Source organism: Scyliorhinus torazame, chromosome 4 (genome assembly GCF_047496885.1).
Source record: "Scyliorhinus torazame isolate Kashiwa2021f chromosome 4, sScyTor2.1, whole genome shotgun sequence".
Lineage (NCBI taxonomy): Eukaryota > Metazoa > Chordata > Chondrichthyes > Carcharhiniformes > Scyliorhinidae > Scyliorhinus > Scyliorhinus torazame.
In genome coordinates, this window is record NC_092710.1 from 341702739 (window position 1) to 341716589 (window position 13851).

At 50.1% G+C, this 13851-nt stretch overlaps 1 protein-coding gene across 1 annotated transcript in view; it reads left to right on the plus strand.

Annotated features, from left to right (window-relative positions):
* Positions 1-13851, plus strand: part of LOC140411507 (serum response factor-like) — a 272442-nt gene that overhangs the window by 46081 nt on the left and 212510 nt on the right. The window contains exon 4 of the mRNA XM_072500592.1: positions 1581-1772. Within this exon, the coding sequence (XP_072356693.1) occupies positions 1581-1772 (192 nt within the window). The remainder of the gene's footprint in view (positions 1-1580; positions 1773-13851) is intronic.

Genomic DNA, 13851 nt, shown 5'->3' on the forward strand with positions numbered 1-13851 from the left:
GGACTAATTATTGAAGCTGATTGAGAAAGTGGTTAATGAAGCATACAGACCCACAACAAAAAAAGATGTGCAGAGTAGGTGAATTGGCCATATCATTTTAATAAAACATACTAAATTCTCCCTTAATCGGGGAAAAAAAGAACTGGGTACACTAAATTAAAATAAATAATGAAGCATATCGGATCTTGGACGTGAGAATAAAAACAAGGAAGTTGTGATGAATTTTATTTTATTTTTGGCATGTGCAGTAATCGGCAAGTTAGGCAATAGCTTCCCCAGTGGTAAGTGGAGCTCTGAGCCTTGTCAGGGGGCACTGTTCAATATTGAGAATCATTGATTGGGATGCACCACATCAGAAGTCTGGGTTTCTGCAAAGTCCCACTTGTACCGATCTGCTGCACAAAGGCCTTGGCCAATGCGGAAATAGTTGAGGAGTGTCCAATATTGGCGTGGCACACTGAAGCCGGGTGGGTGGGCTTTGGGATCTGTGACGAGGAAGTGGTTTTTAATGATGCCGTTTGGTTCCATTCCTGCTGCCACAGGGCCTCTGCTCCTCCTTGGCACAGCAGTCTCAGCCATACAGGCTGATGTGATGGAGGAGAGCAGCAGGTGGAGTGGGAAGATCCTTGTGTAGCAGCAGACTTGGGTTAATGTGAACCTTCTCCAGGAACCACCTTCTTGCAATCTCCCTCCTTATGTGAGGGCTCAGGACTGGGAGCCCGGAGAGTCCAGAAGATCAGAGGTACCTGTGATACATTGTGTTGAGCATCTACAAGACTGGTAGATCAATCAGCAGTTAAGAAGGCAAAAGGTTAGCATTCATGTCGAGAGAGCTAGAATACAAGACCAGGGATGTACTTCTGAGGCTATATAAGGCTCTGGTCAGACCCCATTTGGAGTATGTGAGCAGTTTTGGGCCCTGTATCTAAGAAAGGATGTGCTGGCCTTGGAAAGGGTCCAGAGGAGGTTCACAAGAATGATCCCTGGCAAAGGGTCCAGAGGAGGATCACAAGAATGATCCCTGGCATGAAGAAATTGTCATATGAGGAACGGTTGAGGACTCTGGGTCTGTACTCGTTTAGAAGGAAGAGGGGGGATCTTATTGAAACTTACAAGATACTGCGAGGCCTGGATAGAGTGGACGTGGAGAGGATGTTTCCACTTGTAGGAAAAACTAGAACCAGAGGACACCATCTCAGACTAAAGGGACGATCCTTTAAAACAGAGATGAGGAGGAATTTCTTCAGCCAGAGGGTGGTGAATCTGTGGAACTCTTTGCCACAGAAGACTGTGGAGGCCAATTCACTGAGTATCTTTAAGACCAAGATAGATAGGTTCTTGATCAATAAGGGGATCAGGGGTTATGGGGATGAGAAAGTATCAGCCATGATTGAATGGTGGAGCAGACTCGATGGGTCGAGTGGCCTAATTCTGCTCCTATGTCTTATGGTGGGGATGAGTTGTTCCAGACTGGTGCACGGTATCGTACAGTCGAGCAAGGTTTATGCATCCCATGAAGAGCCAGCAGGTTTGCTGAGGAGGTTGTTTTGGGTTTTGATCTTTGCTGCTGTCTTCCTCAGGTGTTTTTTGTAAGTCAGTATTCGGGCAAGAGTAACATCAAGATAGACGGGATGTTGTTAGTCATTCAGTCTCTTGCCATTCAAGGAGATGTTGAATTCCCTCTTGGCACTGGCATTGTGGAGGTGCAATATTCTGTTTCCTGCAGGCTCTTGTCTCCTGGCTCATGTGCACCAGGAGCCGTCTATCTTGGAGTAATAGTTGAATGGCGTCAGTAACCCACGGAGGGAGGTGGCTGAGATTTGGACAAGGAGATCAGTGTGCCAGACTATGTCCTTGCTGCAATGAGATCGAGAAAGACACCGCCTGTTCTGCGGTTATTTTCAGTGAAGCTGGCCAGGACAAAGACCTGGTTGCATGTGCTTCACTCTCGCTGAAAGCTAGTTTATTCAGCTTTCAAGATTTTCTTCATCTCTGACTCTATCCGCTGTGATCTGAAATATTCTAAGATCTTACAGCACACACAGCAGAGATATTAGTCGGTTACTTAAAAAAAAAAATTTATTAAAGTTTTTTAACAAAACAAAACAATTTTTTCCCCTTACAAACAATAACCCCCCCCCGGTAACAAAATAACACAAAATCGCCCTGAGCAAGATATATACATGGTAAGATGATATATTTACAGAGCTTTATACACTGGCTCTCGCCCGTTCGTGCCAGTTTCCCCCACCCTCCATGTTATCCCCCGCTCGTCCGTCCCCTCAAACAATCTCTCGTTCCCCCCTCCCCCCAGGGTTGCTGCAGCTGCTACCGCGAGGTAGTCTAGGAACGGTTGCCACCGCCTGTAGAACCCCTGCTCAGACCCCCTTAAGGCAAACTTAATCCTTTCCAACTTTATGAACCCAGCCATGTCGTTTGTCCAGGCCTCCACGCTGGGGGGCTTCGCCTCCTTCCACATTAGCAAGATCCTTCGCCGGGCTACTAGGGACGCAAAGGCCAGAATGCCGTCCTCTTTCACCTCCTGCTCTCCCGGTTCGTCGACTACTCCAAATATTGCTAGTCCCCAGCTTGGCTTGACCCGGACTTTCACCACCTGAGATATTGCTCCCGCCACTCCTCCCCAGAACCCCTCCAGTGCCGGGCATGACCAAAACATATGGACATGGTTCGCCGGGGCTCCCTGAACACCTTCCACATCTGTCCTCTACCTCAAAGAACCTACTCAACCTCGCCCCCGTCAAGTGTGCTCTGTGAACCACCTTAAATTGTATCAGGCTGAGCCTGGCACATGAGGAGGAGGAATTGACCCTACCCAGGGCATCAGCCCACAAACCTTCCTCGATCTCCTCCCCCAGCTCCTCCTCCCATTTACCCTTCAACTCTTCTGCTAGCGCTTCCCCCTCTTCTTTCATCTCTTGGTGTATTGCCGCAATCTTGCCCTCCCCGACCCATACACCCGAGATCACCCTGTCTTGAATTTCCTGTGTCGGGAGCAGCGGGAATTCCCTGACCTGTCGCCTCACAAAAGCCCTCACCTGCATATATCTGAATGCATTTCCCGGGGGTAGCTCAAACTTTTCCTCCAGTGCCCCATGGCTCGCAAATGTCCCGTCGATGAACAGGTCCCCCATTCATCTAATCCCCGCCCGGTGCCAGCCCTGGAACCCCCCGTCCATCTTCCCCGGGACAAACCGGTGGTTACCCCTGATCGGGGACCACACCGAGGCTCCCATTGCCCCCCTATGCCGTCTCCGCTGGCCCAGATCCTTAACGTTGCCGCCACCACCGGGCTCGTGGTGTACTTTGATGGCGAGAGTCGCAACGGCGCCGTCACCAGCGCCCCCAAGCTCGTTCCTTTGCAGGACGCCATCTCCATCCTCTTCCATGCCGCCCCCTCTCCCTCCATAACCCACTTACGGATCATCGCCACGTTTGCTGCGCAGTAGTAGCTCCCTAGGTTTGGCAGCGCCAGCCCTCCTTGGTCCCTACTGCGCTCCAGGAACCCTCTCCTTACCCTCGGGGTTTTGTTCGCCCACACAAACCCCATAATACTCCTACCTACTCTCTTGAAAAAGCCTTTGGTGATCACGATGGGGAGGCACTGGAACACAAACAAAAACCTCGGAAGGACCACCATTTTTACCGACTGCACTCTATCCGCCAACGAGAGCGGCAACATGTCCCATCTTTTGAAGTCCACCTCCATTTGGTCCACCAACCTCGTCAGATTCAGTTTGTGTAGGGCCCCCCAGCTCCTGGCTATCTGGATCCCTAGATACCGAAAACTCCCCTCCACCCTCCTCAGCGGTAGGTCCCCTATCCCTCTTTCTTGGTCCCCTGCCTGTAGTACAAAAAGCTCGCTCTTATTAGTCGGTTACTTGAAGATAGGTTTGGGTCTTTGCCTGGTTTTGGGAAGTAGGTAACTTTGGACATGCACCAGGATTTATGCAGGTTAATAAATTTAATGAACCTCTGGTTCAGCCTCCACAGTGTATTGTGTCTCGTCCTGGGGGCCACACTTAGGGAAGATGTGAAGGCATTAGACAGAGTGCAAAAAACATACACCTCCAGCGATGAGGAACTTCAGCTATTTGGATAGATTGGAGAAATTGGGACTATTCATTTTTGGGAAAGGGAGTATTGGGAGGAGATTTAATAAAGGTGTTTGTGGCACGATCAAGATCCAGAGGACATTGATGACATGAGGAAGAGCATTCTTACACAGCGCGCGGTTTGGATCTGGAATGCACAACCTTTGTGTGTGATGGTGGCAGGTTCAAAGGGAACTGGATTGTTATCTGAAGTGGAATTTTCCGGGTGACTGGGAAAGAATTACGTGAGTTACTCTGGGAGAATAGGACCGTGATGGGCCAAATGGTCACTTTCTGTGCTGTGAGCAGCCTGCGATTTATTCTAACTTTATAAATACAGTGTTTAGTGAGAGACCCACCTGCTGGCCAAAGTACGTCTCTAAGCGACGACAGTGACAGCACAATTTAAATCTTCAGAATGTGAAGTAGAAATTTCTAGATGAATATCAGATCAGTTATTTTGCTCACCCTCTGCCGTCCTGGCAGTCACATGATACGAGTAAATTTCTGTGGTAAATGTTTGCAGAAAAATGTGACCAAACATTGAGAAAGTCAGCTTGGTGGCTATAGTCCTAACTGAGTTTTGTAATAAGATTTTATAACCTTGCTGTCAGCTGTTTCTTGTGCCTCGTTCCTTTTGCATGTACAGTACAACGTTTTTGCTGTTCTCCAGTAGCTGCACATCCCGTTTCTGCTGCGCTGACCACAGCTTTACATTGTACTCTGGCTGAGGCCTTCCTGCTGAGGCCTTGTCGTTGAGATTTGTAAACCCTCAGGATAGACTTCCCGAATTGGCTACACCAGCTATACAGATTGTATCAGACACCAGTTTACTCCCATCGTCTTGTCCACATCCTCCTGTCTAAACTCGACTCAAATCAGTTCATCCTTGGAACAGTCTTCATTTTTTGGAAAGAATGATGCCTGCCACCCGCAAGTTGGTGCTTGTTCTCACAGGAGTTGTCTTTAGAACCCACCTCTTTATATCCACCCTTCTGAATATCTCTTTACTTGGTTTGGGGTCAATTTGGATCTGATTCACACATCTGTGTTTTCTATTTGAATAGGTTGTGTACAGTGATTGATGCTGTACCATTCTTTGTCCCATCCTTTATTAGAATCATAGATCTACGGCACAGAGACAGGCCCTTCGGACCAAACTGGTCCATGACAACCAAAATGCCCATCTAATCAACCCCATTTACCTGCATTTTGTCCCGCATCCCTCTAAACCTTTCCTATCCATGTATCTGTCCAAATGCCTTTTAAATGTTGTCAATGTCCCTGCCTCAACCACCTCCTCCGGCAGCTCGTTCCACATACAAACCACCTGTCCTGGCAACGTCCTTGTAAATCTCTTCTGCAATCTTAATCCAGGGGTACGGACATGTATAATGCCAGAGATATTACGGTGTCCCTTATTAATGCTTGCCCCATAGTACAGTAATAATCAGGATGTGCAACCCCCTTGTTACAGTGATTTACGGCTGTGTGGGCCCTTTTAAAAAATCTGTTAGCGCCCTTTATAAGAGTTATGAGAATTATTTGAGCATTCTTCATTTTAGTGATGATTGCCTCTAGGATACAGAGCGGTTTTTCTGATTGTGATGGGGCTGTCCTTGATGTGCCCCCTGCATTATTGAGGTGATGTGACAATATCCGTTTCATGGTTAATTGTAATATCATAAGCTGCAGATGTTGAAACAGTCAGCAGGCCACGCACCCTGCTGCCTGACTTGCCGAGTTTCCCAACACTTTCTGTTTTTATTTGGGATTCCCGGCATCCATGTTACTTTGCTTTTGTAATAGCTTAAGTTGAAAACATTCCACGACTCTCCTTGTAAGGAAAATAATAAAATATTACAAACGGATCCCAAGTTTGAGTAATGTTTGAAAAAATATATATTGTATTCAAAATTTTTGGCCAACCATGACAGTACATTGTGTATCCTTTACACAATAATATAACAATATAAATAACAATGGCCAGTTTTAAGCAAGAAATAAATAATATATAAACAACATCAAAATTAAAAAACAAAACTAAATGGCAACTGCCTTGTCCCAAATAAATACTCTCCAAAAATACAATTCAACAGTCCAATATACAATTACCTATAACAACAACCTATACGCCGATCCCCTTAGGACGAACTTAATCCGTTCCAACTTTATAAACCCTGCCATGTCATTTATCCAGGTCTCCACACCCGGGGGCTTGGCTTCTTTCCACATCAACAGTATCCTGCGCCGGGCTACTAGGGACGCAAAGGCCAAAACATCGGCCTCTTTCGCCTCTAGCACTCCCGGCTCCTCTGCAACCCCGAATATAGCCAACCCCCAGCTTGGTTCGACCTGGACCCCCACCACCTTCGAAAGCACCTTTGTCACCCCCACCCAAAACCCCTGTAGTGCCGGACATGACCAGAACATGTGGGTGTGATTCGCTGGGCTTCTCGAGCATCTCTCACACCTAGCCTCTACTCCAAAAAATTTACTGAGCCGTGCTCCAGTCATATGCGCCCTGTGTAACACCTTAAATTGTATCAGGCTTAGCCTGACACACGAGGACGATGAGTTTACCCTACTTAGGGCATCAGCCCACAGCCCCTCCTCAATCTCTTCCCCCAGCTCTTCTTCCCATTTCCCTTTTAGTTCATCTACCATAATCTCCCCCTCGTCCCTCATTTCCCTATATATATCTGATACCTTACCGTCCCCCACCCATGTCTTTGAGATCACTCTGTCCTGCACCTCCTGCGTCGGGAGCTGCGGGAATTCCCTCACCTGTTGCCTCGCAAAAGCCCTGAGTTGCATATACCGGAATGCATTCCCTTGGGGCAACCCATATTTTTCGGTCAGCGCTCCCAGACTCGCAAACGTCCCATCTACAAACAGTTCTCTCAATTGTGTTACTCCTGCTCTTTGCCATGTTCCAAATCCCCCATCCATTCTCCCCGGAGCAAACCTATGGTTATTTCTTATCGGGGACCACCCCGAGGCTCCCGTCTTACCCCTATGCCGTCTCCACTGCCCCCAGATTTTCAGAGTAGCCACCACCACCGGGCTTGTGGTGTATTTCTTCGGTGAGAACGGCAACGGCGCCGTCACCATAGCTTGTAGGCTAGTCCCCCTGCAGGACACCCTCTCCAATCTCTTCCACGCCGCTCCCTCCTCTTCTCCCACCCACTTGCATACCATTGAGATATTGGCGGCCCAGTAGTACTCACTTAGGCTCGGTGGTGCCAGTCCCCCCCTATCCCTACTACGCTGCAAAAATCCCCTCCTCACTCTCGGGGTCTTCCCGGCCCACACAAAACTCATGATATTCTTCTCAATCCTTTTGAAAAAAGCCTTCGTGATCACCACCGGGAGGCACTGAAACACAAAAAGGAATCTCGGGAGGACCACCATTTTAACCGCCTGCACCCTCCCTGCCAGTGACAGGGATACCATGTCCCATCTCTTGAAGTCCTCCTCCATCTGTTCCACCAACCGCGTTAAATTTAACCTGTGCAATGTACCCCAATTCTTGGCAATCTGGATCCCCAAGTAGCGAAAGTCCCTTGTTACCTTCCTCAGTGGTAAGTCCTCTATTCCTCTGCTCTGCTCCCCTGGATGCACTACAACAACTCACTTTTCCCCATGTTCAGTTTATATCCTGAAAATTCTCCAAACTCCCCAAGTATCTGCATTATCTCTGGCATCCCCTCCGCCGGGTCCGCCACATACAACAACAAATCGTCCGCATACAGAGATACCCGGTGTTCTTCTCCTCCCCTGAGTACTCCCCTCCACTTCCTGGAACCCCTCAATGCTATTGCCAGGGGCTCAATCGCCAGTGCAAACAATAATGGGGACAGAGGATATCCCTGCCTCGTCCCTCTATGGAGCCGAAAATATGCAGACCCCCGTCATTCGTGACCACGCTCGCCATCGGGGCCCTATACAGCAGCTGTACCCATCTAATATACTCATCTCCAAAGCCAAATCTCCTCAACACCTCCCACAAATAATCCCACTCCACTCTATCAAATGCTTTCTCGGCATCCATCGCCACCACTATCTCCGCTTCCCCCTCTGGTGGGGGCATCCTCATTACCCCTAGCAGCCTCCGTATATTCGTATTCAGCTGTCTCCCCTTCACAAACCCAGTTTGGTCCTCATGGACCACCCCCGGGACACAATCCTCTATCCTCATTGCCATTACCTTGGCCAGAATCTTAGCATCCACATTCAGGAGGGAAATAGGCCTATAGGACCCGCATTGCAGCGGGTCTTTTTCTTTCTTTAGGAGAAGCGATATCGTTGCCTCAGACATAGTCGGGGGCAGCTGTCCCCTTTCCCTCGCCTCATTAAAGGTTCTCATCAGTAGCGGGGCGAGCAAGTCCACATATTTCCTGTAAAATTCAACTGGGAATCCATCTGGTCCCGGAGCCTTCCCCGCCTGCATGCTCCTAATTCCTTTCACTACTTCCTCCATTTCGATCTGTGCTCCCAGTCCCACCCTCTCCTGCTCCTCCACCTTAGGAAATTCCAGCTGGTCCAGAAAACACATCATTCTCTCCTTCCCATCCGGGGGCTGAGTTTCATATAATCTTTCATAAAATGCCTTGAACACTCCATTCACTCTCTCTGCTCCCCGCTCCATCTCTCCCTCCTCATCCCTCACTCCCCCTATTTCCCTCGCTGCTCCCCTTTTCCTCAATTGGTGGGCCAGCAACCTGCTCGCCTTCTCCCCATATTCGTATTGTACACCCTGTGCCTTCCTCCACTGTGCCTCTGCAGTACCCGTAGTCAGCAAATCAAATTCTACGTGTAGCCTTTGCCTTTCCCTGTACAGTCCCTCCTCCGGTGCCTCCGCATATTGCCTGTCCACCCTCAGAAGTTCTTGCAGCAACCGCTCCCGTTCCCTACTCTCCTGCTTTCCTTTATGTGCCCTGATTGATATCAGCTCCCCTCTAACCACTGCCTTCAGCGCCTCCCAGACCACTCCCACCTGGACCTCCCCATTATCATTGAGTTCCAAGTACTTTTCAATACACCCCTCACCCTTAGACACACCCCCTCATCCGACATTAGTCCCATGTCCAATCTCCAGGGTGGACGCCGTTCTTTTTCCTCCCCTATCTCCAAGTCCACCCAATGTGGAGCGTGATCGAGATAGCTATAGCCATATACTCCGTCCCCTTCACCTTCGGGATCAACGCCCTTCCCAAAACAAAAAAGTCTATTCGTGAATAAACTTTGTGGACATAGGAGAAAAACGAAAACTCCTTACTCCTAGGTCTACTAAATCTCCATGGGTCTACTCCTCCCATCTGCTCCATAAAGTCTTTAAGCACCTTGGCTGCTGCCGGCCTCCTTCCAGTCCTGGACCTCGATCTGTCCAGTCCTGGTTCCAGCACCGTGTTAAAATCTCCACCCATTACCAACTTCCCCACCTCTAGGTCCGGGATACGTCCTAACATGCGCCTCATAAAGTTGGCATCATCCCAGTTTGGGGCATATACGTTCACTAAGACCACCGCCTCCCCCTGTAATTTGCCACTCACCATCACGTATCTGCCCCCACTATCCGCCACTATGGTCTTTGCCTCAAACATTACCCGCTTCCACTTCCGGGTGCGGCGATGACCAGCTAAGTCGCACGTTTCGGCAGTTCCCGGTGGAACGGACTTTTGGGCTCTTGATAGGAGCCCCAACGGCAATTGTAACGGCTAAAAACACCGTGCGGTAAACCAGAAGGGTGTTCCCCCTGGACACGGATGGAAAAAGGAGAGGAATGTGGCCGGATTGCAGCGGATCCTTTGGAACAACGGCAAGGAAGGCAAGCAGAAACCAAGATGGCGTCGGAAGGTGGCAGTTTCATATGGGGCCCTGAACAACAAGAGTTTTTGAAACGCTGCGTGGAGGAGATAAAAAAGGAAATGAAGAAAGAGTTGTTGGCCCCGATATTACAGGCGATTGAAGGGCTGAAAGAGGAACAAAAGACCCAGGAGCAGGAGCTTCGGGTCGTGAAGGCGAAAGCAGCAGAGAATGAAAACGATATACAGGGCCTGGTGGTGAAGTCGGAGATACAGGAGGCACACCAGAAACGATCTGTGGAGAGGTTGGAGGCACTGGAAAACAACGCAAGGAGGAACAACTTGAGGATTCTTGGCCTTCCTGAAGGTGTGGAGGGGGCGGACGTCGGGGCATATGTGAGCACGATGCTGCACTCGTTAATGGGAGTGGAGGCCCCGACGGGTCCGTTGGAGGTGGAGGGAGCATACCGAGTTATGGTGCGAGGATCGAGAGCAGGAGAAGCTCCCAGAGCCATAGTGGTGAGATTTCTCCGTTTTAAGGATAGAGAAATGGTCCTTAGATGGGCGAAGAAAACTCGGTGTAGTAAATGGGAGAACGCGGTGATCCGCGTCTATCAAGATTGGAGTGCGGAGGTGGCGAGAAGGAGGGCGAGCTTTAATCGGGCCAAAGCGGTACTTCACAAAACGAAGATAAAATTTGGAATGCTGCAACCGGCAAGACTGTGGGTCACATATCAAGGGAGGCACCACTACTTTGAGACGGCGGATGAAGCGTGGACTTTTATTGTAGAAGAAAAATTGGAATGATTGGACTACGAAAATGAACGTTTGGACAAAGTGGTGGGACGAGTGGGGGGGGGGGGCGAAGAGGGATTGTATGATTAATCCTGCGGTATGGTAACTTTTCTTTCTCCCACAGGTGGTGATGGGGGGAGGTGGGGAGGGAGAGGAGATGGGGCGTTGGCCATGGGAGGCGGGGCCGAGGGAGAGGCGCAGGCTTGGTTCCCGCGCTATGATAATTATGGCGGGAATAGAGAAGCAGGAAGGAGGGGGCGCCGCACGGGGCGAGCCGTGATCACGGGGGGAAGCCGAGGTCAGCCAGAGTTTGCTGACTTCTGGGAGCAACATGGGGGGAGTAATTACGCTAGCGGGGGGTCTAGCGGGGGGGGGGGGGGAGGGGGGAATTACTGGGTTGCTGCTGCTGGGGAAAGGGGGGAGTGGGTACGGGAAAGGATGGGCGGGGGGGCACCGTCTGGGAGAAATACAGCTGCGTGGGAACTGGGTGAGAAGCTGGAAAAAGATGATGGCTAACCGGCAAGGGGGGGGGGGGGGGTGGGAAGCCCCCCAACTCGGCTGATCACGTGGAACGTGAGGGGGCTTAACGGGCCGATAAAGAGGGCACGAGTACTCGCACACCTTAAGAAACTTAAAGCAGATGTGGTTATGTTACAGGAAACGCACCTGAAACTGATAGACCAGGTTAGGTTGCGCAAAGGATGGGTAGGGCAGGTGTTCCATTCGGGGCTGGATGCGAAAAACAGGGGGGTGGCTATATTAGTGGGGAAGCGGGTAATGTTCGAGGCAAAGACTATAGTGGCGGATAACGGGGGCAGATACGTGATGGTGAGTGGCAAATTACAGGGAGAGATGGTGGTGTTGGGAAACGTGTATGCCCCGAATTGGGACGATGCCAATTTTATGAGGCGAATGCTAGGACACATCCCAGACCTAGAGACCGGAAAGCTGATAATGGGGGGGAGACTTCAACACGGTGTTGGAACCAAGGCTGGATAGGTCGAAGTCCAGGACTGGTAGGAGGCCGGCAGCAGCCAAGGTGCTTAAGGATTTTATGGAGCAGGTGGGAGGGGTGGACCCGTGGAGATTCAGTAGACCTAGGAGTAAGGAGTTCTCGTTTTTCTCCTATGTCCATAAAGTCTATTCACGCATAGACTTTTTTGTGTTGGGTAGGGCATTGATCCCGAGGGTGAGGGGAACGGAATATACGGCTATAGCCATTTCGGATCATGCCCCACACTGGGTAGACTTGGAGATAGGGGAGGAAACAAGAGGGCGTCCACCCTGGAGAATGGACATGGGACTAATGGCGGATGAGGGGGTGTGCCTAAGGGTGAGGGGATGCATTGAAAAGTACTTGGAACTCAATGACAATGGGGAGGTTCAGGTGGGAGTGGTCTGGGAGGCGTTGAAGGCGGTGGTTAGGGGGGAGCTGATATCAATAAGGACACATAAAGGGAAGCAGGAGAGTAAGGAACGGGAGCGGTTGCTGCAAGAACTTTTGAGGGTGGACAGATAATATGCGGAAGCACCGGAGGAGGGACTGTATAGGGAAAGGCAAAGGCTGCATGTGGAATTTGACTTGCTGACCACAGGCACTGCAGAGGCACAATGGAGGAAGGCGCAGGGTGTACAGTATGAATATGGAGAGAAGGCGAGCAGATTGCTGGCACACCAATTGAGGAAAAGGGGAGCAGCGAGGGAAATAGGGGGGGTGAGAGACGAAGATGGAGAGACGGAGCGGGGAGCGGAGAGAGTGAATGAAGTGTTTAAGACATTTTATAAAAAATTGTATGAAGCTCAACCCCCGGATGGGAGGGAGAGAATGATGGATTTTTTGGATCGGCTGGAAATTCCCAAGGTGGAAGAGCAGGAAAGGATGGGATTGGGAGCACAGATCACGGTAGAAGAAGTGGTGAAAGGAATTAGGAACATGCAGACGGAAAGGCCCCGGGACCGGACGGATTCCCAGTTGAATTTTACAGAAAATATTTGGACTTGCTCGCCCCGCTACTGACGAGGACCTTTAACGAGGCAAAGGAAAGGGGACAACTGTCCCCAACTATGTCAGAAGCAACGATATCGCTTCTTTTAAAGAAGGAAAAGGATCCGCTACAATGCGGGTCCTACAGACCAATTTCCCTCCTCAATGTGGATGCCAAGGTCCTGGCCAAGGTAATGGCAATGAGAATAGAGGAATGTGTCCCGGGGGTGGTTCATGAGGACCAAACTGGGTTTGTGAAGGGGAGACAGCTGAACACGAACATACGGAGGTTGTTAGGGATAATGATGATGGCCCCACCAGAGGGTGAAACGGAGATAGTAGTGGCGATGGATGCCGAGAAAGCATTTGATAGAGTGGAATGGGATTATCTGTGGGAGGTGTTGAGGAGATTTGGGTTCGGAGAGGGGTATGTTAGATGGGTGCAGCTGTTGTATAGGGCCCCAGTGGCGAGTGTGGTCACGAATGGACGGGGATCGGCATATTTTCGGCTCCATAGAGGGACAAGGCAGGGATGTCCTCTGTCCCCATTACTGTTTGCACTGGCGATTGAGCCCCTGGCGATAGCGCTGAGAGGTTCCAAGAGATGGAGGGGAATACTTAGGGGAGGAGAAGAACACCGGGTATCTTTATATGCGGATGATCTGCTACTATATGTGGCGGATCCAGCGGAGGGGATGCCAGAAATAATGCGGATACTTGGGGAGTTTGGGGATTTTTCAGGGTATAAATTGAACATGGGGAAGAGTGAGCTGTTTGTGGTGCATCCAGGGGAGCAGAGTAGAGAAATAGAAGACCTACCGTTGAGGAAGGTAACAAGGGACTTTCGTTACCTGGGGATCCAGATAGCTAAGAATTGGGGCACATTGCACAGGCTAAATTTGACGCGGTTGGTGGAACAGATGGAGGAAGATTTCAAGAGATGGGATATGGTAGCATTGTCAATGGCAGGGAGGGTGCAGGCGGTTAAGATGGTGGTCCTCCCGAGATTCCTCTTTGTGTTTCAGTGCCTCCCGGTGGTGATCACGAAGGCTTTTTTCAAAAGGATAGAAAAGAGTATCATGGGTTTTGTTTGGGCCGGGAAGACTCCGAGAGTGAGGAAGGGATTCTTACAGCGTAGTAGGGATAGGGGGGG